General features: G+C 45.2%; 1 protein-coding gene across 3 annotated transcripts in view; it reads left to right on the top strand.

The window, feature by feature from the left end:
- The first annotated feature begins 6001 nt into the window (after window positions 1-6001).
- SEC14L2 (SEC14 like lipid binding 2) overlaps window positions 6002-24911 on the top strand; it is an 81363-nt gene continuing 62453 nt past the window's right edge. The window contains exons 1-4 of one of the 3 annotated variants that reach the window (XM_073554813.1): window positions 6002-6143; window positions 19541-19622; window positions 22657-22700; window positions 23310-23372. In XM_073554813.1, the coding sequence (XP_073410914.1) occupies window positions 6126-6143; window positions 19541-19622; window positions 22657-22700; window positions 23310-23372 (207 nt within the window). In that variant the 5' untranslated portion in view covers window positions 6002-6125. Of the gene's footprint in view, window positions 6144-10085; window positions 10243-19540; window positions 19623-22656; window positions 22701-23309; window positions 23373-24911 lie in introns of those variants that run through there. The other 2 variants (XM_073554812.1, XM_073554814.1) reach the window with 2 other exon arrangements.

Raw genomic sequence — 24911 nt, 5'->3', positions numbered from 1 at the left:
CCTCCATCATTTCTTCCTCCCCCACCACCCCCATTATTGACCTTTCCACCACGAAAATCGTTGTCTTTTCCCCACCACCATCATTGCTCATTTCACCACCTCCATCATTTCCTCCTCCCCACCATCCCCATTATTGCCCTTTCGACCACCTCCATCACTGTCCTTTCCACCACCTGCTTCATTGCTTTCTCCCCACCACCCTCATCATTACACACACACACTCACCTCTCTGCACGCTCTCCCGCAGTGATACCTTTGCCGGCAGCTTCCTTTTTCCGGCACAGCCGTCAGCCGCATGCTGAATGATGACGTCATACAGCCGCGCCGCTGACTGCTGTGAGAGACCCAAAGCGCGGGCAGTGAGCAGGACGGATCGCTGAAGCTCCACTGCCATCTTCTCTTGTAGGCAGTGGAGCTGCAGGGATCTCTCCCTGCCCGTCGCACATGAGGGCAAACTGGCCAGGGGCCCCCCGGAGCCTCGGGGCTGGATGAACTGGCCAGATTGCCCTCATTATTAGCCCCTGGAGTCTCAGGGCCCCGATGCAGCCACACCAGCTGCACATGCGGTGTGTCCGCCCATATATTGGAAGTTTGTAGCCATCATTTTAAGAGCATATCTGATATGTTTCAGAATTCAGGACCATAGACTTTGCATTTTCTATTTATTTCGCCAATTTGCACATTGTGCTTCATAATAAGCATTTATTTTTACAAAGTACTAGATGGAGGTCAGATGCTATCGCATCGGCAGGCCGGTAATGTCATGATGGGGGCAGGCTTTGCAGCGTTGATAATCTCTCCCCCCCATGTGCTCACCCACCTATCCACTCTCTCTTTCCCCATGTGCTGACTTCTCCCGTCTGTGCTCTCTTCTTTCACCTGTCTATGCCATGTGCTGTCCCCCTTGTCTGCTGTCTCTGTCCTTCCTGTGTTGTGTTCTCCCCTCATGTGCAGTCCCGTTTGAGCTATCTCCCCCCTGTACTCTGTTTCTTTCACCCCTGTGTCTGACCATGTACAGAACAGACCACTACTCCTGGGCAGGGGAGGGAGCAAAAGACAATACTGACTTTACAGAAGGAGATCACAGAGGATTCATTTTGTGAGGTAAAATATTGATTAAAAACAGTCCGTGAAATATTTTACCTCACAAAATTAATCCTCTGTGATCCCCTGCTGTAATGTCAGTATTGTCTTTTGCTTCCTCCCCTGCCCAGGAGATGTGGTATGCTCTGTACATGGCCAGACAAAGCCAATTTTTAAAATGAACTTTCATTCGTGGGAAAACCCCTTTAATATGACCGGCTTCATTGCTTGTAGACACGTCATGCATCTTCCGCTGGGATCAGCCGAATGATTTACTGCGCCTGGGCGGAATTCGCGCATGGGCAGTGCGACGGTGTTCCGCTGTTGGTACTGCGCAAGAGGCTGCATGAGTGTGAGTGTGACTATGAGTGTGTGAGTGTATGTGTGTGTGTGTGTGTGTGTGGTGCGACGGTATTCCGCTGGTGGTACCGCGCAATAGGTTGGTACCAGCAGCAGTTTCCATATTGAGACACCCATCACTTGGGTGTCCCAATATGGCGGTCTGTGAACTTCCTCCGCTTGGAATTCTGGGATACGGTGACATCTGGACAGAATAGGAAATGAAAACATTACAAGGCAATTATATACATAGATTGTTTTCTTCTGGGTACTTTATTGTCATCTCTGTGACAATTGATTTATTACGAGCACATTGGAGGAGGATTGCCAGTCCTCACACACTGGTGTAAAACTGATCATTTTTTGCCTGTGTTGACATTTTAATTGTTTTTACTATTGTACTGTCTGTTTGTTCATTAATAAAATGTATGAGCTTTTATCATTGGTGATCCTGTCTATTATATACACACACACTTCTTTCACTTCCTTTTTGCACATGTACTCTTAGTATATACGGTGGTTAGTAATCCTGTATATCATTGGTTGTGCCCTTAATTCTGCATACTTTGCAGTCCCCTCACCATTCTGGTCGCTCTTCTCTGAACTTGCTCCAATTTTTCAATGTCTTTTTTAAGATGTAGTGCCCAGAACTGGACACAGTATTCCAGATGAGGCCTGACCAAGGAGGAGTAGAGGGGGATAGCAAGGGCAGGGTCCTCTCCCCTATGTATCAGTCTGTCATTGTTAGTTTGTTTACTTTAATTGATATTTGTATTCTGCATGTAACTCCTTCCCATGTTCAGCACCATGAAATCAATGGTGCTATATAAATAAATAATAATAATTACTTCACGTGATATATATAGACTCTATGCTTCTCTTAATACATCCTAGAACTGTGTTTGCCTTTTTTGCTACTGTTTTACACTGTTGACATATGCAGTCTGTGATCTGTTAGTACATCCAAGTCTTTTCACAAATGCTATTGCTTACATCTATTCACTTCATGCATCAGAATCTGGTTCTTCATCTTCAGCTGCCTACACAACAGCTTGAGCATCCTCTCTCTATTGCCTCCATTGACGGACAACTCCTGACAGAACCTATGCAATGTGTCACCCTCCCAGTCAAAGTGCAGATTGGAGCCCTGCATTCTAAAAAGATTTTGTTCTATGTACTACCTCAATCTATGAACTCTGTTCTTCTGGGTCTTCTGTGGCTGCATCTACACGCACCGGTTGTTGATTGGTCCACTGGCCAGGTGCTTCAGTGGAGACCGAAATGTGCAACCCACTGCCTTGCCCAGGTCAAGTACAAGTCTTCACCTCTGTGCCTTCAAACCTTTCCTCTCTGCCCATTTATTATCATGCCTTTGCAGGCGTCTTTTGTGAGAAGGCAGAGGTCTTACCACCTCATAGACCCTACAACTGTCCCATTGATCCTCTATCTGTACTTGAGACTCTGGTAATGTTTGAGTACATAGGCAAGGGATGCATTCATAAGTCCTCTTCTCCTGCCGGTGTCAGTTTATTCTTCGTGATTAAGAATGATGGTTCCCTACATTCCCTGTATTGACTATCAACGTCTTAACAAAATCACTATGAAGAACAAGTATCTGTCATGCGTCTGGGTTCGAACCCTTGAGACTGTGCTTTGGGGTCGGCTTCTCTGTCCGCCACGCCAAATCACATGCACCCTTTCTCCGGTTGATCAGTTTCTGTTATCCTTGCTTCAGTCTTAGGTGTTTTAATTTACTCATTTGTGTGCCCTATCACCTTTCAAGTGCGGCTTTATATACTTTCCCCATGCTGGTATTTCCTGCTGATAATAGTGTCATTTGGATGTCCAGCCATACTGCTGTAGTTTAAGTTAGTCAGTGAATGACCAGCTAGGGATAATCTCTTTACTATTTATGTTCTTTACCCTACACCTAACTTATGTTTTCTTTTTAGGAAGTCGGAGGCATAATTTCTAATGGTACTTACTTAATATTTTATTTTGTGATTACTTTTACTCACTATGGGATCGCTTTCTATTTCAGCACACTTTCCCTTCTGTAGGTAATTTACACTCTGCTCTGCCCTCCGGTTCTTTAGGAGGAATATGAAAAGCTCAACAGTCTATTCAGGCAGCATAGTCCTAGCTGCCATCATCTAGTCTGTGATTAGGGCCATCTTGACTCACCCAGTAACTACTAGGGACTGGGGTGTCAGGATCTCGAATTTGTATAGGAACCAGCAGGGTCAGTTGCAGTTTTAGTGTGATACCTATTTTCCAGAGTGAGTTGCTAAATAAGTCTCCCCTGCCTTTGATTTTTGAACAACATCCATGGAGCAAAGATCTTCACCAAATTGCATCTGCGAGGAGTTTACAACTTGAATTTAATTCGTAAGGGCGGCAAATGGAAAAGGCCTTTAATACCCATGATGATCATTACGAGCATTTCGTCATGCCCTTTGTTCTGTGCAACACGCCTACCAAATTTCAAAAATTTGTTAATGACGTCTTCCGGGATCTCCTTTGTGTTTCCGTGGTCATGTATTTGGACGATGTCCTTATTTTCTCTCCTGATCTATCTAGTCATAAAAGGCACGTCCGTCAGGTTCTGCAGTGTCTACGGGAAAACAATTTGTTTGTCAAGTTGTCCAAATGTGTCTTCGAAATGGATCCTGAAAAGGTTTCTGCTTTTCTCTCCTGCCCTTGTCCCCAAGGCTTGTGGACCATCAAGTGTTTCATGGGTTTACTCCAACTTCTACAGACAATTTATTCTGCACTTCTCATCACCCATGACACCTATATCCGCCTTAATCAACAAGGGGACTTATGACAGAGTGTTGTCTGGGTCGGCCTTCCAGCATTTGAAAGAGGTTTACGTGAGAGATCGGGTGCTGCATCCCCTTGATTGCAACAAACAGTTTCTCTTGGAGGTAGATGCCTCCTCTATCTGTGCTGGGGCAGTTCTCCTGCAAAGAACTTCTTCTGGGAAGTCTGCCTCTAGTGATTTCTTCTCTAAACTCTTTTCACCAGTCAAACAAAACTATACTATTGGTGATCGTGAGGTTCTGGCTATCAAGATGGCGCTCGAAGAATGGCAACATCTATAGGCCCCGTCACACATAGCGATCTCGCTAGCAAGATCGCTGCTGAGTCACAATTTTTGTGACACAACAGCGAGATCGCTATGTGTGACAGCGATCAGCCTCCCTGCCGGTATCGCTGCAGGAAAGGCCAGGACTTTTTTTGGTCGCTGGTCTCCCGCTGGCCACCACGCATCGCTGCGTGTGACAGGCGGGAGACCAGTGATCTGCTGGTAACTAATGTACACATAGGGTATCCAAGCAGCCCCTGCCCTTTTTAAAGACGTCTCTGGCCAAAACCTTCGTCCCTTCTGCTAGAAACAGCAGAGTTCTGTCCTGGGGACAGTAATCCAAGTTGGCTGGTCATATGGAAGTCCATTGAGCCGATTGCTTGTCACTTCTGGTGGCCCTCACTGGTCAAGGATGTCCGGGACTTCATAAACGCCGGTTCACATTGCATCAGAAGCAAGTCTTCCAGGGACAAACCTGCTGGCCTCCTCCAGCCTCTGCCGGTTCCTTTCGCTCCCTGGCAACATGTTGCTATAGGCTTCATCATGGACCTGCCTCTCTGTGAGTTGTGACACCAGCTGTGTTATTGTGGATCGGTTCTCTAAGGCCGGTTTCACACTAGCGCATTTTCAACGCGCGCACGGCCGGGGGTAGCTCCGCCCCCGAGCCGGCTCTCTGCCCGGCGTGCCCGCCCCTTCCTTGTAGCGCCGCCTCCTAGCGGACAGCGGCGCCTGCGATCGGCGCACCCTATCTTTAGCATAGGGTGCGCCGATCGTGCGCAGGCCGTGCGCTAGTTGCGCTTTGACCTGCGCTGCGCACTTTTGACGGTGCGCCGTGCGCGCCAAAATCAAACTTTTCGGATTTTGGCTCGCACGGCGCACCGTCAAAAGTGCGCAGCGCAGGTCAAAGCGCAACTAGCGCACGGCCTGCGCACGATCGGCGCACCCTATGCTAAAGATAGGGTGCGCCGATCGCAGGCGCCGCTGTCCGCTAGGAGGCGGCGCTACAAGGAAGGGGCGGGCACGCCGGGCAGAGAGCCGGCTCGGGGGCGGAGCTACCCCCGGCCGTGCGCGCGTTGAAAATGCGCTAGTGTGAAACCGGCCTAAGATTGCTCACTTCATTCCTCTGGCTGGTGTTCCCTCTGTTCCTAAGCTTGCCAAGCAGTTCTTCCAGCATGTGTTTCGTCTCCATGGTCTTCCTCTCCACATAGTCTCTGATTGTGGAGTCTAATTCACTTCAAAGTTTTGGAGATATCTGAGGAAGCTGCTGAATGTCCAGCTGCATTTTTCCTTCACATTCCATCCGCAGACCAATGGGCAACTAGAACGGGTTAATCGGATTCTTGAGAACAGCCTTCACCATGTTATCTCTGCCTTTCAGGATACCTGGGTACAACTACTCCCCTGGGCGGAGATTTCTTTTCTTTTCAATAACCATATCAGGAGGTCTTCTGGAACATCTCCATTCTTTGTGGCATACTCCCAGCATCCTCAAGTGCCCTTTCTTATGTCTGCCTCCTCAGGAGTACCAGCAGCTGATACCTCGTATGGCGACTTTCTATAGATCTAGCAGCAGACCAAGGATTACTCCTTATGAACGTGTCTCGGATGAAGAATCATGCAGACAAGAAAAGAGGTTTGCCCACTCAGTATCTTCAAGGAGATAAAGTCTGGCTGTACTGTTAGGGTATGTGCACACTTTGCGGTTTCTGCTGCATTTCCACAGCGTATTTGGCTCTGCAGAAACGCAGCAGATTCTGCTGTGTTGTACAGTACCTTTATTTCCTATGGAAATAAAAAAAAGCTGTGCACATGCTGCGTTTTTTTCCGCGCGGTTTTGCTGTGGTTTTCAAAACGCAGCATGTCAATTGTTTGGTGCAGGAACGCTGCAGTTTTACACCTCATCCATTATGAGGTGTAAAACCGCAGGGCAAAACCGCAGAAAAAACGCAGATAAACCGCAGAAAAACCGCAGGACTTTGTCCTGCGGATTTCCTGCGGTTTTCTCTACAAAATCCGCAGAGACAAAAAACTATGTGTGCACATACCCTTAGGGTATGTGCACACGTAGTGAAATCTGCTGCGTTGTACAGTACCTTTATTTTCAATGGAAAAAAAAAAACGCAGTGCACATGCTGCGGATTTTTCCGCGCGGTTTTGCTACGGTTTACAATCCGCAGCATGTCAATTGTTTGGTGCAGAAGGCTATGTGCACACATAGTTTTTTGGGTGTGCGGATTTTGTAGAGAAAACCGCTGGTAAATACGCAGGACAAAAGTCCTGCGGTTTATCTGCGGTTTTGCCTGCGGTTTTACACCTCATAATGGATGAGGTGTAAAACCGCAGCGTTTCTGCACCAAACAATTGACATGCTGCGGTTTGTAAACCGCAGCAAAACCGCGCGGAAAAAACTGCAGCATGTGCACAGCTTTTTTTTATTTCCATAGGAAATAAAGGTACTGTACAACGCAGCAGAATCTGCTGCGGAACCGCAGGTGCAGAAACGCTGTGGAACCGCAGCAGAATCCGCAGCGTGTGCACATACCCTAAAACCGAAGGGCAAAACTGCAGGCAAAACTGCAGATAAACCGCAGGACTTTTGTACTGCGGATTTACCTGCAGTTTTCTCTCCAAAATCCGCACACCCAAAAAACTACGTGTGCACATACCCTTAGGCTATGTGCCCATGTATGCAGAAAATTTCTGCATGAAAACCGGACTCCTTCCCACGTTTTTTCCGCGTTTTTGATGCGTTTTTTTCCACGCATCCCCAGACACATAGAAAATAGCTAAAAATGCTGACTTTTCCGCAAATTAATGAGCATGCTGCGTTTTTTTTTACCGCGTAGTGTTTTTTTCGCGGAAAAAAGCGCATCAATATGCACAAAAAGTACAAAATGCATTAAAATGAATGGGATGCTTCCTTTGAGCGACTTTTAAAGCGTTTTTGCCGGTAAAAACGCTTAAAAAATGCAAAAAAAAACGCTTACGTGGGCACACAGCACTCGCATGCCTTCTAAGCGCCGCCCTACTCACTCTGCTCTACACAGTACCTGAAAATCGCTCTGAGTTGCCATGTGTTGGTTGTGATTCATGGGGGGCACAGACAAACTCTACAGGAATTTGTATCCACCCTGTCCTTCAGAAATTTGCTTCCCCAGCCTAGCAATATATCAGGTGCCTCCACCTGCCATTCTTCGCCCGAACGTTGGTTCCTAGCCTGCTGGCACCTTGTCTATGCATTCCACCATATTCAGTCTCCTGTTACCCGACTTGCTTACCAGTCCTGTCTGACCTCTCTGATCCTGACCTCGGCTACGTGTGTTGAATCTGTGCTGCCTGCCCAGACATCGGATTATCTGACCACATCTTTGCCTTCACCCTCCTGTACCTTGTACCTGCGCATCTAACCATCCGGTCAGCTGCTGCAGTCCCAGGGACTGCCTTGGAGTGGTACCTACTGGCACCCTAGCCTATCCTCACCATCAGAGGCTCTAGTGAAGACCTGGTAGACACTTAGTCACACCCCTCCAAGGTAAGTCCAGCCTGTGGCTCAGTGGGTCCACACACTAGTGTTATACACAGAAGATCTGTGGATAGTTGTTCAAGATAGGAACAACCTCCCTGCTGATTTTTTTCTAAAATTGTGCAAGTGTACCTATAAGAATTGATGCTTTGATGCTGTTTTGAAGGCAAAGTGTTATTGCGCAAAATATATATTTAGATTTCTCTTTTATTCAATCACTTAGCATTTAGTTGATTAAAATGAATTACTAATACTTCTATTTTGATAGCATTCTTACTTTGAAGCCATTTTCCACCCAGCCTCAAACTTTTGCACAGTAAATATTAGTACTGTACAAAAGTTTTAGACTTGTGTAAAAAATGCTGCAGAAGGGTCTGATTGACTCCAAATTTATTCTGGAGCAGGACCATTACCTCAAACATGCTTCCAATATAATTAAGAACTATCTTCAATGTAAAGCAAAACAATGAGTCCTGGAAGTGATGATGTGAAACAATGAGTCCTGGAAGTGATGATGTGGCCCCCACAGAGCTCTGATCTTAACATCATCCAGTCTGTGTAGGATTACATGAAAAGATGGAAGGATTTGAGCAATCCTAAATACAGTGCATTGAAGATCTGTGGTTAGTTCTCCAAGATAGTTGGAGCAACCTCCCTACTGGGCTTCTTTTAAAACTATGTGCAAGTATACTAAGAAACCTTGATGCTGTTTCGAAAACAAAGAACAGTCACACCAAATATTGTTTTGGTCATTTACTTTACATTTTGTTAACCAATAAAAATAAACTGTTAACATTTTTATTTTTTAGAAAATTCTTACTGCAGCATTTTTTCTACACCTGTCTAAAACTTTTGTGTTATGCGGTATGTATATACATGTTGCGGACAAAAGTGCTGGGACACTTACACACCACAGAAGGTTTAGGACATACCATTCTAAATCGCTAGGCATTAATTTGGAGTTGGTGCCACTTTACAGCTATAACAGCTTCCTCTCTTCTGGGAAGAATTTCTACAAGATTTTGGAGTTTATCTGTGGGAATTTTTGCCCATTCATCCAAAAGAGCATTTATGAGATTAGGCCCTGATGTTGGATGCGAGGGCCTGGTTCATGTTCTCAGCAGCACGTCACCTGTGCACAGGAGCCAATGTGCTGCCGATAACAATGATTTTTACCGATTGCTGGCATGTTCACACTGGCAGATAATTGGAAATGAGCTATTACCTTACAGGCTCGGACTGGCCCATAGGGTAACAGGGGAAACCCCGGTGGGCCCCTGTGCAGTCAGGAGCCCCCAACCCCACTATATGGATAGTACTAGGCATAAGTCACATGGTTTACAATGTACAGAAAAAGCAGCATCTCATCCTTCATTAACCAAACTACCCAGTTATATAGGTAAATTTGGGAACAAGTGTAGTGTAATATTTGTATGCATGTGAAAAGTGGGCCCCCAAAGTGTTCACCAATGCAAGTCAATGGGTGCGAGAAAAAACTGAAAACGAAAAATGGACTATCCGCTTTCCATCCGTTTTTAACGGCTACATCACCATTCTGTGGCATAGAACACTGTAAATGGTCCTGTAAATGACTGTAGGAAAGTAGTCGCCTAGGAAAAAAACCCGCAAGGCATACGGATGTAAGACGGATGGTGCGATTAAAAATCGCATACAAAACGCATAGTTTTGGTCCGTTTTTTTCTCACAAATGGGTATGAGCCCTTATATGGAGAAAAGGCTCCTGAACAAGCACAATGCTGAAGACAGGAACACGTCCGAGTTCTGCAGGCTTCTTCCTCATGAGGTAAAGTTTGCCTCATGAGGAAGAAGATTGTGTTAGGCTTTGTACAGGGGTCAGTGTAGTGAGACCATTCTCTCACAGCCCCAGGGGCTGAGCCCACCTGTGCTGGCACGTCAGTCAGTCTGTCAGGGGCAGACTAGAAGTTGGATGTGGCCGCACATGCCAAAAAACTACCGAAAATAAAGAGCGCACTGTCTCTTTAAAGGAAGCGGAGAGGCCGGCCGGTGATGGCGGAGGCGGGGACGGGGCTGCTCATATAATAACCCAGGGAAACCCAGGGGCTCCGTGTGACAGCGACACACCCTCCCGGGCACCGAGGCAGCAGCTGGCGGAAGAGACAAGGCAGGTGCCAGGATGAGTGGAAGGGTTGGCGATCTGAGTCCCAAGCAGGAGGAGGCCTTAGGCAAGGTGAGCTCCCCGATATCCCGCGGGTGCCGGTGCCATCACCCACACACCATCCATCAGGCTGCTGCCCACTGTGCTCCTGCACTTCTGTGTCCGGCATCACCCTCCTGTTAACCCTTTCCTGCGCCCCGCCCCGGGATGAGCTCATAGAGGACCCTCCGGCCATGGACCCCAGGGCGGCTTCCGATTCTTCCAGCTCCTTGTACAGTCGTGTGGGCCACAAGGGGAATGTAGTAGTCACAACACAGACTACGACACCCTTTCATGTCCAAAGCTTTGTACAGAAAGAATGCCAAGTCTCCTCACCTATAGCAATGTCTCCTACTCTGTATATGGGGTCCCCCCTACTACTGAGACCACCGAATACCGGACCGGTGTGATACTCAGTAATATTCTGTATATAGGGTCCCTCCTACTACTGAGACCCCCGAATACAGGGCCAGTGTGATAATATTCTGTATATAGGGTCCTCTTTACTACTGAGACCCCGAATACAGGACCAGTGTGATAATAATATTCTGTATATAGGGTCCCTCCTACTACTGAGACCCCCGAATAAAGGACCGTTGTGATACTATGTAATATTCTGTATATGGGGTCCCCTCCTACTACTGAGACCCCCGAATACAGGACCAGTGTGATAATATTCTGTATATATGGTCCCTCCTACTACTGAGTCCCCCAAATACAGGACCTGTGTGATACTATGTAATACTCTGTATATAGGATCCCCTCTACTACTGAGACCCCGAATACAGGACCAGTGTGATAATAATATTCTGTATATAGGGTCCCCTCTACTACTGAGACCCCCGAATACAGGGCCAGTGTGATAATATTCTGTATATAGGGTCCCCTCTACTACTGAGACCCCCGAATACAGTACCAGTGTGATAATATTCTGTATATAGGGTCCTCTTTACTACTGAGACCCCGAATACAGGAACAGTGTGATAATATTCTGTATATATGGTCCCTCCTACTACTGAGTCCCCCAAATACAGGACCTGTGTGATACTATGTAATACTCTGTATATAGGATCCCCCCTACTACTGAGACCCCCGAATACAGGACCAGTGTGGTACTATGTAATATTCTGTATATAGGGTCCCCTCCATTATCGAGACCCCCGAATACAGGACCGGTGTGATACTATGTAATATTCTGTATATAGAGTCCCCTCTACTACTGAGCCCCCCGAATACAGGACTGGTGTGATACTATGTAATATTATGTATATAGAGTCCCCTCTACTACTGAGTCCCCTGAATACAGGGCCAGTGTGATACTATGTAATACTCTGTATATTGGATCCCCCCTACTACTGAGACCCCCGAATACAGGACCAGTGTGATAATAATATTCTGTATATAGGGTCCTCTTTACTACTGAGACCCTGAATACAGGACCAGTGTGATACTATGTAATATTCTGTTTATAGGGTCCCCTCCACTACTGAGACCCCCGAATACAGTACCAGTGTGATACTATGTAATACTCAGTTTATAGGGTCCCCTTTACTACTGAGACCCCCGAATACAGGACCAGTGTGATACTATGTAATACTCTGTATATAGGATCCCCCCTACTACTGAGACCCCCGAATACAGGACCAGTGTGATAATAATATTCTGTATATAGGGTCCTCTTTACGACTGAGACCCCCGAATACAGGAGCAGTGTGGTACTATGTAATATTCTGTATATATGGTCCCCTCCATTATCGAGACCCCCGAATACAGGACCGGTGTGATACTATGTAATATTCTGTATATAGAGTCCCCTCTACTACTGAGCCCCCCGAATACAGGACCGGTGTGATACTATGTAATATTATGTATATAGAGTCCCCTCTACTACTGAGACCCCCGAATACAGGACCAGTGTGATACTATGTAATACTCTGTATATAGGATCCCCCCTACTACTGAGACCCCCGAATACAGGACCAGTGTGATAATAATATTCTGTATATAGGGTCCTCTTTACTACTGAGACCCTAAATACAGGACCAGTGTGATACTATGTAATATTCTGTTTATAGGATCCCCCCTACTACTGAGACCCCCGAATACAGGACCAGTGTGATACTATGTAATACTCAGTTTATAGGGTCCCCTTTACTACTGAGACCCCCGAATACAGGACCAGTGTGATACTATGTAATACTCTGTATATAGGATCCCCCCTACTACTGAGACCCCCGAATACAGGACCAGTGTGATAATAATATTCTGTATATAGGGTCCTTTTTACGACTGAGACCCCCGAATACAGGACCAGTGTGGTACTATGTAATATTCTGTATATAGGGTCCCCTCCATTATCGAGACCCCCGAATACAGGACCGGTGTGATACTATGTAATATTCTGTATATAGAATCCCCTCTACTACTGAGCCCCCCGAATACAGGACCGGTGTGATACTATGTAATATTATGTATATAGAGTCCCCTCTACTACTGAGTCCCCTGAATACAGGGCCAGTGTGATAATATTCTGTATATAAGGTCCTCTTTACTACTGAGACCCCCGAATACAGGACCAGTGTGATACTATGTATTACTCTGTATATAGGATCCCCCCTAATACTGAGACCCCCGAATACAGGACCAGTGTGATACTCAATAATATTCTGTATATAGGGTCCCCTCTACTACTGAGACCCCCAAATACAGGACCAGTGTGGTACTATGTAATATTCTGTATATAGGGTCCCCTCTACTACGGAGACCCCCGAATACAGTACTAGTGTGATACTATGTAATACTCTGTATATGGGGTCCCCCCTACTACTGAGACCCCCCAAAACAGGACCAGTGTGATAATAATCTGTATATAGGGTCCCTCCTACTACTGAGACCCCCCGAATACAGGGCCAGTGTGATAATAATATTCTGTATATAGGGTCCCTCCTACTACTGAGACCCCCGAATACAGTACTAGTGTGATACTAAGTAATACTCAATATGTAGAGTCTGCTCCACTACTGAGACCCCAGAATACAGGACCGATGCAATCAAAGCAAAATCTAGATCTATAAATAAAGTTCTGGCTTGGCTTTTATCCTAAAGGGGGTTTTACACATAGCGATATCGCTAGCAATATCGCAATAACGTCACTGGTTTTGTGACGTTATTGCGATATTGCTAGCGATATCGGTATGTGTGATACTTACCTCTGACCGGCTCCCCCGCCATGTGGCTAGGCTCGTTAAAGGGTCGACATTGACTTTTAGGATTGCTACTTCCAATAGGTGGCACTAGAGTTCTAGTCCTCTTCCTCTCTGAAGAGACAATGTGCATAATTAGTATAAATAAAGTTCTCACTTTCCATGTGGAGATTTTTTTTTTTTTTTTTTACAAAGAAAAATTCTTCCTACTTTTTCCGCCATGTTTTGTGAATAGCCACGTCCACTCCGAGCAGCACTCTTCCAAGATAGAGGTCTTGCGCAGGAGGTGCAGAGTCAGCTTGATCTTGAGCCATGACGACTTGATGAACGCTCTGTAGGCAGATCGATCTTGTACAGGTCTAGATAGGGCCACCATTATCTTGATAGCATCAAGCCATCGGGTTGCTGGTCTTCCGATTCACCTTTCACAGTGTTAAAAACATCTTCGACCTGATGAAACGGGTGTTCTTATCTTGTCTTAAACGTTTTGAGCTAGTCCGCTCTGAAAAACGCCAGAAAAAGCGTTCACAAAAGGCTCGCAAGACTCTTCCAGTTAATTTCAATGGAAAAAAAAGACTTTCTGTTCATATATTTAGGTTTTTGAGTGTCTATTAAATGCTTCAGGCTTTCAAAAGTGCCGAGCACGACGTGAGCCGACCATTCTTCAGGAGTTTTCTGCTCGGAAGACGCTACATACTTTACAATAGAAGTCAATAGGAAGGCTAAACAATGCCCGAAGACGCCCGGCCGACTCCTTGTTCATTTTGACAGCGGTTTTGCGAATAATTGTTACGGATCATGGCACGGTGTAAGCGCGGCCAACGTTCTGTAAAAACGCATCATTAGTCTGCAGCACCTCCCCCATAAAGGTGTATTACGGAAGGGGGACAGAGTGGTCTCATGAGTGATCATTTGTACGAGCCCCCTCCAGATAATTTTCATCACTTTCTGTATCGTTTATCAATGACAATTTTATCAACTTGTGTTAACAAACCCTAAATCTGATCCTAGATTAATATTGTAAGAAAGGAGAGCCGTGAATCATGGACCTTTATCATTGATGGACCTTTATCATTGCTCAGTCATTCTTCTTTACATCCAGGGGCTGGAAATGTACAGCCCTAGCACTGGTCACAGCTGAGAGTTTGGTCCAGTTGTATTCAGCGTAGGACATGTGATGGGTGATCTACCCCCAGGAGCACAAGTCTCATGTCCGCATAGTTCGCTACAATGGATCAGTCAGTGTTTGGCCCACAGACAGATTCAGTTGTAGCACATGGATAAGAGTTGGGTCTGTGTGGATGGAAAAATGATGATTCACGGCCCACAGAACTGTTTCATAACTTTTCATTATTTAATCCAAGCTTTACTTACATAAAACTAGAAAACCGATTTAATAGAGCTAATCTTGTGGATACAACTTCCGCAAGCTCTGGGCAGAAGCCACTTTCATGACGTCAGTATTGTACATCGATATTTGTAAGCCAAAACTAGAAGTGGAAACTGTGGAAAGAAAATCTATGATGGACAGATTAGCAGCTCTTTCTTGTTTTGGTCCCGCTCCTGGCTCCCAAATACTGACCACAATATCGCCGTGTGAAATGGCCTTAGGTCTGGATGTAAAACAATGGCCCTTCTCAGTTTCTTAGTCCAGAAAGATCACCTGACCCCGCTGTGGTTCTTACAAGGGCGGTCAGGAGATCCTTCCTAGGCAAGATGGATGCATGAATTTTAATATTGCTAGCAGATTAGTGGTGCTATTACATTCACTAATAGGTCTGTTGGGGCATCAGATCTTTCACCCCATTTCCCAATATGAACTGCATGCATTGCTAAATAAATCGCTTAGTCCTGATAAGGCTGGTGTATTTACTTTGAAAATCTGTGTCAGATTGGCTTTATATATAATACTTTGATGGTTTAAGACCCACCTCTGCCCACTTAGTCTGACAGCTCCTTAGTTTCTGTTCTGCTGAGATCTCACATTGCTCAGTACAAGCTGCAGCTGTCAGTCAAGCTGAGTGGGCAGAGATTGAAATCGCTCATGAGCACAAGGGTATTCATTCTGTAGCTAGACTCCTAAGATCAGAATTATACTGTACAGCCATTCTGACATTGATTTTCAAAGTAAATACAACAGTCTCATTAGGAATAAGAGATCTGTTTAGTAATGTGTGCAGTTAGTGTGCTGAAATCTGGTGACAGATCCAGTATATAGAGATGTGGCTCGGTTACATTGCTAGATTTGCCTGCATCACATTACACAGTGTCGGCAGATCCAGGACAAATTCAGCATTTTGCACATGTTGGCGTATCCCTGCATCGCCTGTAGAATATTCAGACAAATTACTAGCATCTGACTGGCGGTCACTGACAGTATACATGTATATTTGTGTCAGCATTATATGCATAAACTAGATGTCAGCCAAGAGGTACTGCGCCTGATTTATCTAATCCGGTTCATAGAGCAAAGCAAGGACCTTGACTGCTAAGGCCACCGTGTTTATGACCTCCGTGCCATCGCACACCTGATACGGGGACACTCGGCTCTTGATCCTGACAGTTATCACTCACCTGACTTACTCCCCATACATGTTGTAAACCGAGTCCACGTACCCTAATGATGGTGGAATTATTTGGGAATGTTAGAGATTACTAGAAAACAAGCCGGGACCACTCATGGCATGTGGAGCGTTGCTTACACAAAATGCTGGCGTGGCCAGCTGTCACACTGATCTATCCGCGTCCCCTTAGCGTGGTCTTTCCCTGTGCGTTCCGGGCCCTCACTGCACGTTTTGTCGTTAGCAGTTGTATTCTATTTGTTTCTATTAATGTAATACCCAGCCACCCTCATATTAACTATTGCACCAAGCGCATGTAGTCTTGCACACATTGCAGGAGAATTCCTAATCTGTGGCCCAAACGTAGGCGAGACAGTCTTAAAATGCACCAAATTGTCTTAGGGCAGGTGCAGACGAGTGTATTTTTGGTCCAAGTGCGATCCGAAAAAACATCAACTTGCATTCGGACCAATGGTATTCTACAGGGCCGCGCACATGTTCGATATTTTTTTTTTCGGACAGAGCCTGTCTGACAGAAAAAATTGCTGCATGCCCAAGTTTGATCTGCTATTTGGCTTGCACTCGTCAGTGAGTGCGTGAGATACATCAGCTTCACTCGGATGACATCTGAGTGCAGTCCGATTTCCACGGACTGCCAGAATGGCGAAGGTTGAGACTTTTTTTTTTTTCTTCATCTTCTCCTCATCCAAGAAAATCGCATCGCACTGTGCTCATACTCTGATCGGAGTGAAATTTGCACAATCGGTCCGATTCTCTCAGACGAGACAATCTACAGCCGCCTGCATCTGCCCTTACAGTGGTTCATGCTGGATGATAAATCTGTTCCATTTTACACTGTCTGGTCTAAGTTCACAGCACCTATTTGTTGGCCATGGGCCGCACCAGAACGAGCGACTCTCTGCGGCGTTTCAGAATAAAACATAACAAATGAATGCTTTCCTGTGTGTGAACCTGCCCGACATTCTTTATTTGATCTGAGCAATATCACATACCAATAAGTGCCCACTTATGATCGGCAGTGCGGACAGAGAAATGCCTTTCTTTTAGTTGGTCTCAAAAGACTTAAGTAGCCCTTCATTGTGTTTGAGGTAGTCATGAGAGTCCCCACATCACAGAATGGGAAACCCTGCACCAGCCCAATGGCGAAGTGCTGAAACAAGTGAGTGGTGCCCACAGCCTCTGCCAGCCCGCCACCATACATTCATGGTGAATAGATTGCTATAACAACCAGGGACGTCGGGAGCAATGTGCAGCTAAGTCACGGCTTCCATCAACACCAGAAGCGGCCAACTATACATGTGCCTGATGATTTCTAACTAGTAGCATATCAAATGATTCAGCCAGCTAAAACATTTCCGGAACCAGCTGGACTTTTTTTTTTTTTCTTTCAGTGGCCCAGTTTTATGATTATTCTTAATTATACAATAAATTCCCAAAAACAAATGTTACGTCATAGTTAAAGAGCCATTCTTGACAGATGTAATCATAAAAGGGCCCCTGTGCAAGAACAATATATGTGCCCTCTGCAGTCCAATAGCTCATCATAAAGCACAATTCAGCCTACTTTGGAGGCGTATGTGCGCCCCTTACCTCTTGGACCCCTGTGCGGCTTGACCAATGATACGTCAGGGCCTGGATCATCCCCCTAACCATTCAGATGCATATTCTTGACCATAGGGGCAATATCTGTGCTCTTTCACAGTCACTATATCTAATTTTTTAAGATTTAGAAATGGATGAACAAAATAGGATTTTAAAACAACTATTTTTTTGGTAATTTTTCTTGCATATTTTAAGGGGAACCAGATTCATGCTGCCTGAACCATGAATCAGACACGGTCTGCATTACTAGAGCTGTGTATGTCTTATGCCGGGGTCATCTCCCATCTCAATACCCGGCACTGCCGCCAGCACTCGGACCGGAGTGTGCGCCTGCATGTATTTCCATGCAGCTGAGCGCTCCGATCCCAAGTGCCGGCAGCAGTGCCATTTATTGAGACGCAAGACTTGTGTGAGTTTCTCGCAAGTGTGACCCCAGCCTTACTCTGAAAATATGCGTGATTTCAGAGAAAAACATCTTGAAAAGGCGACCAGAGACTCGGATGACTAGTCCAAGGCAAGTCCCAGTTGCTTCTTCCTATCTGACTGCGCTAACTGACCGAACTCTACCTATACACAAAAGTAGGGAGAGATCTGTCAGTCCTAGGGAGTAGGGTGGGGAAAAGCCACTAGGCACCGGCCATCTGGCTGTACTGCATACATTGCTGCCACAATACAGCCAATACAAGACCTACAAGAGACAAAATGAGCAAAAACCCTGCTGTAACTAAATAAGGAAAACGCAAAAGTGCATTTAAATAACACCGAGTTCTTAGTAATTCTGTTTTTGATCAAAAATAGCCAATGTCTGATTCAGGCAGCCTGTGAGTTAGGCCACGTCAATCAGTTGACAGGTTCCTTAGGCTATGTGCACACGTTGCAGATTCACCTGCGTTTTTGCCCTGCGGTTTCACACCTCTACTATGTTAAAGGTGTGAAACCGCTGCGGAAACCGCCCAAACAATTGACATGCTGCGGTTTGTAAACCGCAGCAAAACCGCACCGTCAGCACAGCGTTTTTGAAAACCCGTAGGGTTTCATTGTACTGTACTTGGTCTGCGGAACTGCTACGTTTCCGCAGGGCCAAAACCGCTGCGGAAACGCAGCAGAATCCGCACCGTGTGCACATAGCCTTATAAGTTCCACAGAGAAGACTATGGGGAAAACCCCATAAGCAAAAAAGAAAAAAAAAAAAACATTATACATGGTGCTCTTTTTATTGCATTAAGGGGTACTGTATTATGGGTATTCCCATCTCCAAGATCCTATCCCAATATGTACTAGGTGTAATAATAATATTAGCAAATACCTCCTATTAGAAATGTAGTATAGTTTTTCTGATTAGCCATGTGCACTAACCCCATGTGCATTGTATTGCAGTAGCTTAGGTATCTATGGTTACAACCACTAACTGTCACTATATGAGTGGTGGTAACCATGGACACCTAAGCTACTGCAATGCCCTGCACATGGGGTAAGCGACATAGATAACCATACTACAGGTCAAACTGGAGGAATTTGCTAATATTCTTATCATTACGCCTACTACATCTTGGGATTTGATCTTGGAGATGGGCATACTCCTTTAAATCTTTTTAGCTGCAAAAAAAATAAAAAAAAGGAGGAAACCAAATCCATCACAAACACACGGAATGAGTCCAGCCTTGTCGTAGCTATTGCTGTTGTAGTAGCATTATGGGAATTAGTTTGTCAGTGTTGTAGATGAATGAATTAGGAAAAAATATGTTTATAGCACTATTCATGTCATACTCCTCTTGTGCACTACCCTGTCTCTTCCAAAATATGCAAAACCCTGTGTCTGTATTATGGTATGTAGAGCATTTCCAAATAATAAATACCGTTTTAATGCTACTGATTATGTATTTTAAGCAACAATATGTCCTGCTTCTAATATTTTCAGCATTATAACTTTTTTCTTGTCCATAGTTCCGTGAAAATGTGAAAGACCTTCTGCCCCAGCTCCCTTCCTACTGCCAGGATGACTACTTTCTGCTGCGCTGGCTTCGGGGTAAGATAAATATGTTACAGGGCAAAACCTTTAATGTGTCAAGATACCAGGGTTATTACCAATGAAAGCTGGAAACCTACTGCAACGCTCAACCTAAGGCCGGCATCACACATGCGAGAAACTTGGAGGAGTCTCGCATCTTAATACCCGACACTGCCACCGGCACTCGGGAGAGGAGCGTGCGGCTGCATAGAAATATACATGCAGACGCACGCTCCGCTCCTGAGTGCCGGCGGCAGTGCCGAGTATTAAGATGCGAGACTCCTCCGAGTTTCTCGCATGTGTGATCCCGGCCTAACAAAACTTTCTCCTCCCTCTCCAATCCGTCCTGAAAGCGGCAGCCAGGGTCTTATTTCTGTCCAGCCACTTCACCGTTGCCTCCACCTTGTTCCAGTCATTACACTGGTTGCCCATTTGCTACATAATACAACAGAAACTCATCTCTCAACCACAAAGCTCTCCACGGTTCTGCACCACCCTATATCTTATTCCTCATCTCCTTCTATCGCCCTACTCGTTCCCTCCATTCTGAAATTAACCTAAGACTGACGTCCTTCATAATTTGAACCTCGCACTTCAATCTCCAAGACTTGTCCAGTGCTGCGCCAGTTTTCTGGAATGCACTACCCCACACGATCCGACTGATACCTAGCTCCCAGGTTTTTAAGCTTGCTTTAAAAACACATCTCTTTAAACAAGCCTATAACCTCAACTCACTAACCTAACTCTCCTCTGTTCCCTCCTTCTAAACATTATTCAGAAATTGCTCCCTCCTATACATCTGTCTCCACACCCTCCACACATGTGATAACTGCACTTAAACATACTGGCTGATGACTGGATCATGTAGTTTTATATGAAGACCCCCTACTTATTATAATTATTGGATCTTATATAACAAGCACTTTTCCCCTATTGTGTTCCCCCCCCCCCCATTTCCTTGCAGGTTGTAAGCTTGCGAGCAGGGTCCTCACTCCTACTGTATCTGTTTACACTGCCGTACCTTGTGTTGAATTTATTGTCTGTATATGGCACCGCTGAATTTTAAAGCGCTGCGGAATATGTTGGCTCTGTATAAATAAAAATTATTATTATTCTATCATTTTACACCCTTTACCTCCTGGGTGATTAATACGGAAACAGAATAGTCATTGCACTGATTTGTGACTATGGCCCTCCCCTATCAGTCACTATGACTGTCTGGATATCACGTGGGTAACATCACTGTAAGATCGTCCAGAGCCAAACGCCAATTACAAGGCCAATGATAAGAAAACTTCACTAGTTATTGATAGCTGAGGTGGAAGATAAAGGATTTTCCGGTAAACGAGGTTTCTATGGAAATCGCAGTAACATGGTTATCAATACGTTATAACCTTGGAACCTGGTTTCAGAAGATAAGAGTTCATTTAGTTTGGGGTTTATTGCCGCAGATGGGTAGGAATGAACTAAGGTAACTTAATCTTTATAAAACTATTAGTTCTTTCAGAACAGCTTTTATGTTATTTTATGTAGATTGCTGATTTTCTGTAACAAATAATGTGATCATCAGAGCAGGTTTCTGCTCACTGACTTTGTACAGGCAGCTGGAAATCATTCCTTAGGCCGGGATCACACACGCGAGAAACTCGGACGAGTCTCACATCTTAATACCCGGCACTGGCGCCAGAACTCAGGAGCGGAGCGTGCGGCTGCATAGAAATACATGGAGCCGCACGCTCCTATCCGAGTGCCGGTGGCTTAAGATGTGAGACTCGTCCGAGTTTCTCGCATGTGTGATCCAGGCCTCACTGTGAGTAAGACATGCTTGATGCTTTATAAGGTTCAGTGACATGGTGGAATTGGGTGTATGTGTTCCCAATAAAAATCTAGTAATCATACCCCTGCCCTTGTGTATGTGCTGGCGTCAAACTAATGATTTCTGATGACTATCTTCTGTCCCCTGCCATGGGATTGGTAATGTATGCTGATTTTATCAGAATACTCCTAGCGTTTTGTTTTTAGAAAGGCTGTGTGGATGGGGGTAGTTGTCCTCGGGTGAAATATACCAGTACTTTATATTAGACTTCTACACTTATGCGCTCTATGCCTAAGAGACCAGCCACTGCTGATAGACTTCAGAGGGGGCCGGTAACCCAAGCGTCAAGCAGTAACCAACTTCAAAAATCCCTTTATTCTTCAGAACAGAAAGGATTTGTAACGAGCACTGATCAGATCTCCACTTACTGAGCAGTCTACAAAGAATGACGAACCGTCTATTCGAAGTGCTTTGCAGCCACTGGCATATTACTATGAGACCTCGTTTAGATGGAATGAATGTAGCGTTAATACACAATAAATGACATGTTTTTCCAGCTTATGTGCGTGGTAAAAAGGAGAACGATCGCTTTTTTCCCAGCACTTATCACTTGGCACTACCGTGTGATACAAGGGCACTCAAGGTTGCCAAAATCAATTCACATATAACCGCGAACAGCAGCTCCCTGAATGCGAGTTCATTCTGAGCGCTCATACTAATGTGAGAGGCCAGCCTCATTATTCCCTGCACAATGGTGGGGGAACGTCGATGGTGGGGGGAACGTCGATTCTTTCAGCCCCAAGTCAGGATGACACATCTCTCCCGATAAAGTAAAATATGCAAAATGTTATATGCCGAGTTCACAAGGAGCTTTCCTCCATCATTTGTTTAATGACCGGGAGAACTAATAGTGTTTGTCATTTACACAAGGCACATGTGAACCGTGCCATAGTGTAACACCAGATTGTGTGTTTAGTTTACATTCTGTTTAATCTCTGTGGACGAGGCAGATTTGGGACAGGTTACGGGAGCAGTGTCAATACCCGAGTCACTGCACGTTCTCCATGAATTGTTCCTACATTGTTCTGTAGGTTGTTTTTTGAGTCTGCAAGTGTATTTCTCCTTGCTTAATGGCAATCTCGTCATAGCAGGGTTAAGGATTATGGATTATGTGTCTGTAATGTAATATCCCGATAATCTCTGTCTAATTCTTTTCCTCTCTGTCCCATCTCCCAGCCCGATGCTTTAACCTGCAGAAATCAGAGAGTATGCTTCGAAAGGTGAGGACTTTATCCCTGATGGAAAAAAGTGATAAAAGGTGTAAACTTTAACCCCTGTGTCAAAACTCTGCTGTTTACACAAACTTTAAAGAGCCCTGGTCACAGTTGTCTGTGTGTGCACATTTCCCATCCATAACACATGGCAATCAGCGATCAAAGAGATCCCCTATCAAATCTGGACAGTCGGGCTTCACTGCGCCCATGAAATCGTTCTAAGCAGTGGCATCACGCACCCATGCGTCACTAATCCTATTTCCTAGGCACTGAGGCGCACACAAGAGGCTCAAGTAGCCCTTATAGACACCTGATTGTCACTTTGGTCCCATACTGAGTACAGGTGTACCTTGGAGTAGGCACCCACGCCCTATCCGAATGTCTGCACTTTGTACCTGACTCCTTGCAGCTCTATTTCCTGTCATTTTGTTTTTAATATATACTGAATATTGAATCACTTAATTATTCATCAATATAAACAATGGAAGATGACAGATTCATAAACTCTTCAGTTCTAATATATTTCTCTCTAATACTGACATTTATAACAAAGAAAAAGTTGTATATGTTTTATTTCTTTTTAAGTTTCTCCCCCCCCCATCTTTTCTTCTGCAGAATATGGAGTTTAGAAAGCACATAGATTCTGACAATGTGCTGGAGAAGTGGCAGCCTCCAGAAGTGAGTGATATGCGGCATAGTGCTGCACCTATTTAAGGGTTTCTATGGGATTTTCTCTTCTTTTTTTTTTTTTTCTCCATTAATATTTATAACTAGAATTGAAGCAAATTTATTGACAGGGCCAGGTGCCATTGTATGGGAGGCCTGATTACCGCCTCTTACCTGATGGCGTTCAAAAGTTTTTCTTTGAATAGCCAGCTTGCTGAGACGTCATAACTGTGGCTGGCGACTCAAAAGAAGAGTAAAGCCCCGTCACACTAAGCGACGCACCAGCGATCCCGACAGCGATATGACCTGGTCAGGATCGCTGGTGTCGCTACATGATCGCTGGTGAGCTGTCAAAGAGGCAGATCTCACCAGCGATCAGGACCAGTGACGACGCGGGTAACAAGCACGCTGGTATCCAGGGTACACAGCGGGTACCTAAGCGACGTGCGCGCTTAGTTACCCGATATTTACCTTGGATACCAGCTCCCAGGGGCTGCTTACAGCGCTGGGAGCTCGCTGATCGCTGGTCTCCCGCAGCCACACGCAGCGATGCGTGCTGGCCAGCGGGAGACCAACGATCAAAAAATGGCCCAGGACATTAGAGCATGATCTGCGATTCCCGGCGGGGGGCCGGTCGCTGATACCAGTCACACACAGCGAGATCGCTGGCGAGATCGCTGTTGCATCACAAAACTTGTGACTCAGCAGCGATCTCGCTTAGTGTGATGGGGGCTTAAAAGGCGGCTTTCAGATCTCCTATACAATGGCCACAGATTACAGAAGTGACCAATGGCCAGATCCTCAAATTCAATTTCCACCAACTGTGGTTATAACAATATTTATATATTATATCCTAACAATGGTTTTAGGTGTTTATTGAAAATTAGGTTCACACTAGATTATCAGTTGCCTTATTCATTAGGAGTATATCTGGTGCTCCTCAACCTGCCCTATAAATGTGCAAAAAAATTAAAATTTATTGGTAAGTTTCCCTAATCTTGCATGAAGAATGTTACACAGGCTCTGTACAGTATGGCTGCTGTAGAGGATATGTGACAGGAGCATAAAAAAACACAAACTGCAGTCTAAAAAGTGACTATAACTGTACCCAAAAGTGTTATCCCACATAGACACAGGTGGGAAGATTGAGCTTCTTGTCAGGCAGAAGAAATGGTGCAATATTGTATCTCTGACTACACACCAGGGGAAGAGTCTTGAGGAGATCATTTGCATATTCCCAGTGCCTTCTGGGATAAGTGAAGAGTCTCCGCGAGCTCAACGATCACTGGGTTTTGGCCGTTGCAGCTGAAAAGAGGAAATCAGAAAAACCGGAATTTTGGCTCATCTTTCATCGTTTTTAAGAAATCTCAAGATGGAAGAGGCCAGGAGCCATTTGGTGAGCTGCATTTCTTGCTACATGTTCACAGACTTACCAGTGGAAAAGCCAGACTTCACATGCCACAAATGCAAGCTTGTGTCCCTGTTGGAGGAAAAGTTGCAAAATCTCAAAGAGAGGTTGGCTACGTTGAAGATCATTAAGGAAGGTGAAGA

The sequence above is a fragment of the Dendrobates tinctorius genome, unplaced genomic scaffold (genome assembly GCF_039654945.1).
Source record: "Dendrobates tinctorius isolate UK_male_01 unplaced genomic scaffold, ASM3965494v1 ptg000213l, whole genome shotgun sequence".
In the NCBI taxonomy this organism is placed as follows: Eukaryota; Metazoa; Chordata; class Amphibia; order Anura; family Dendrobatidae; genus Dendrobates; species Dendrobates tinctorius.
The sequence above is the reverse complement of the archived record's forward strand: the minus strand, read 5'-3'. Positions and strand labels throughout refer to the sequence as shown.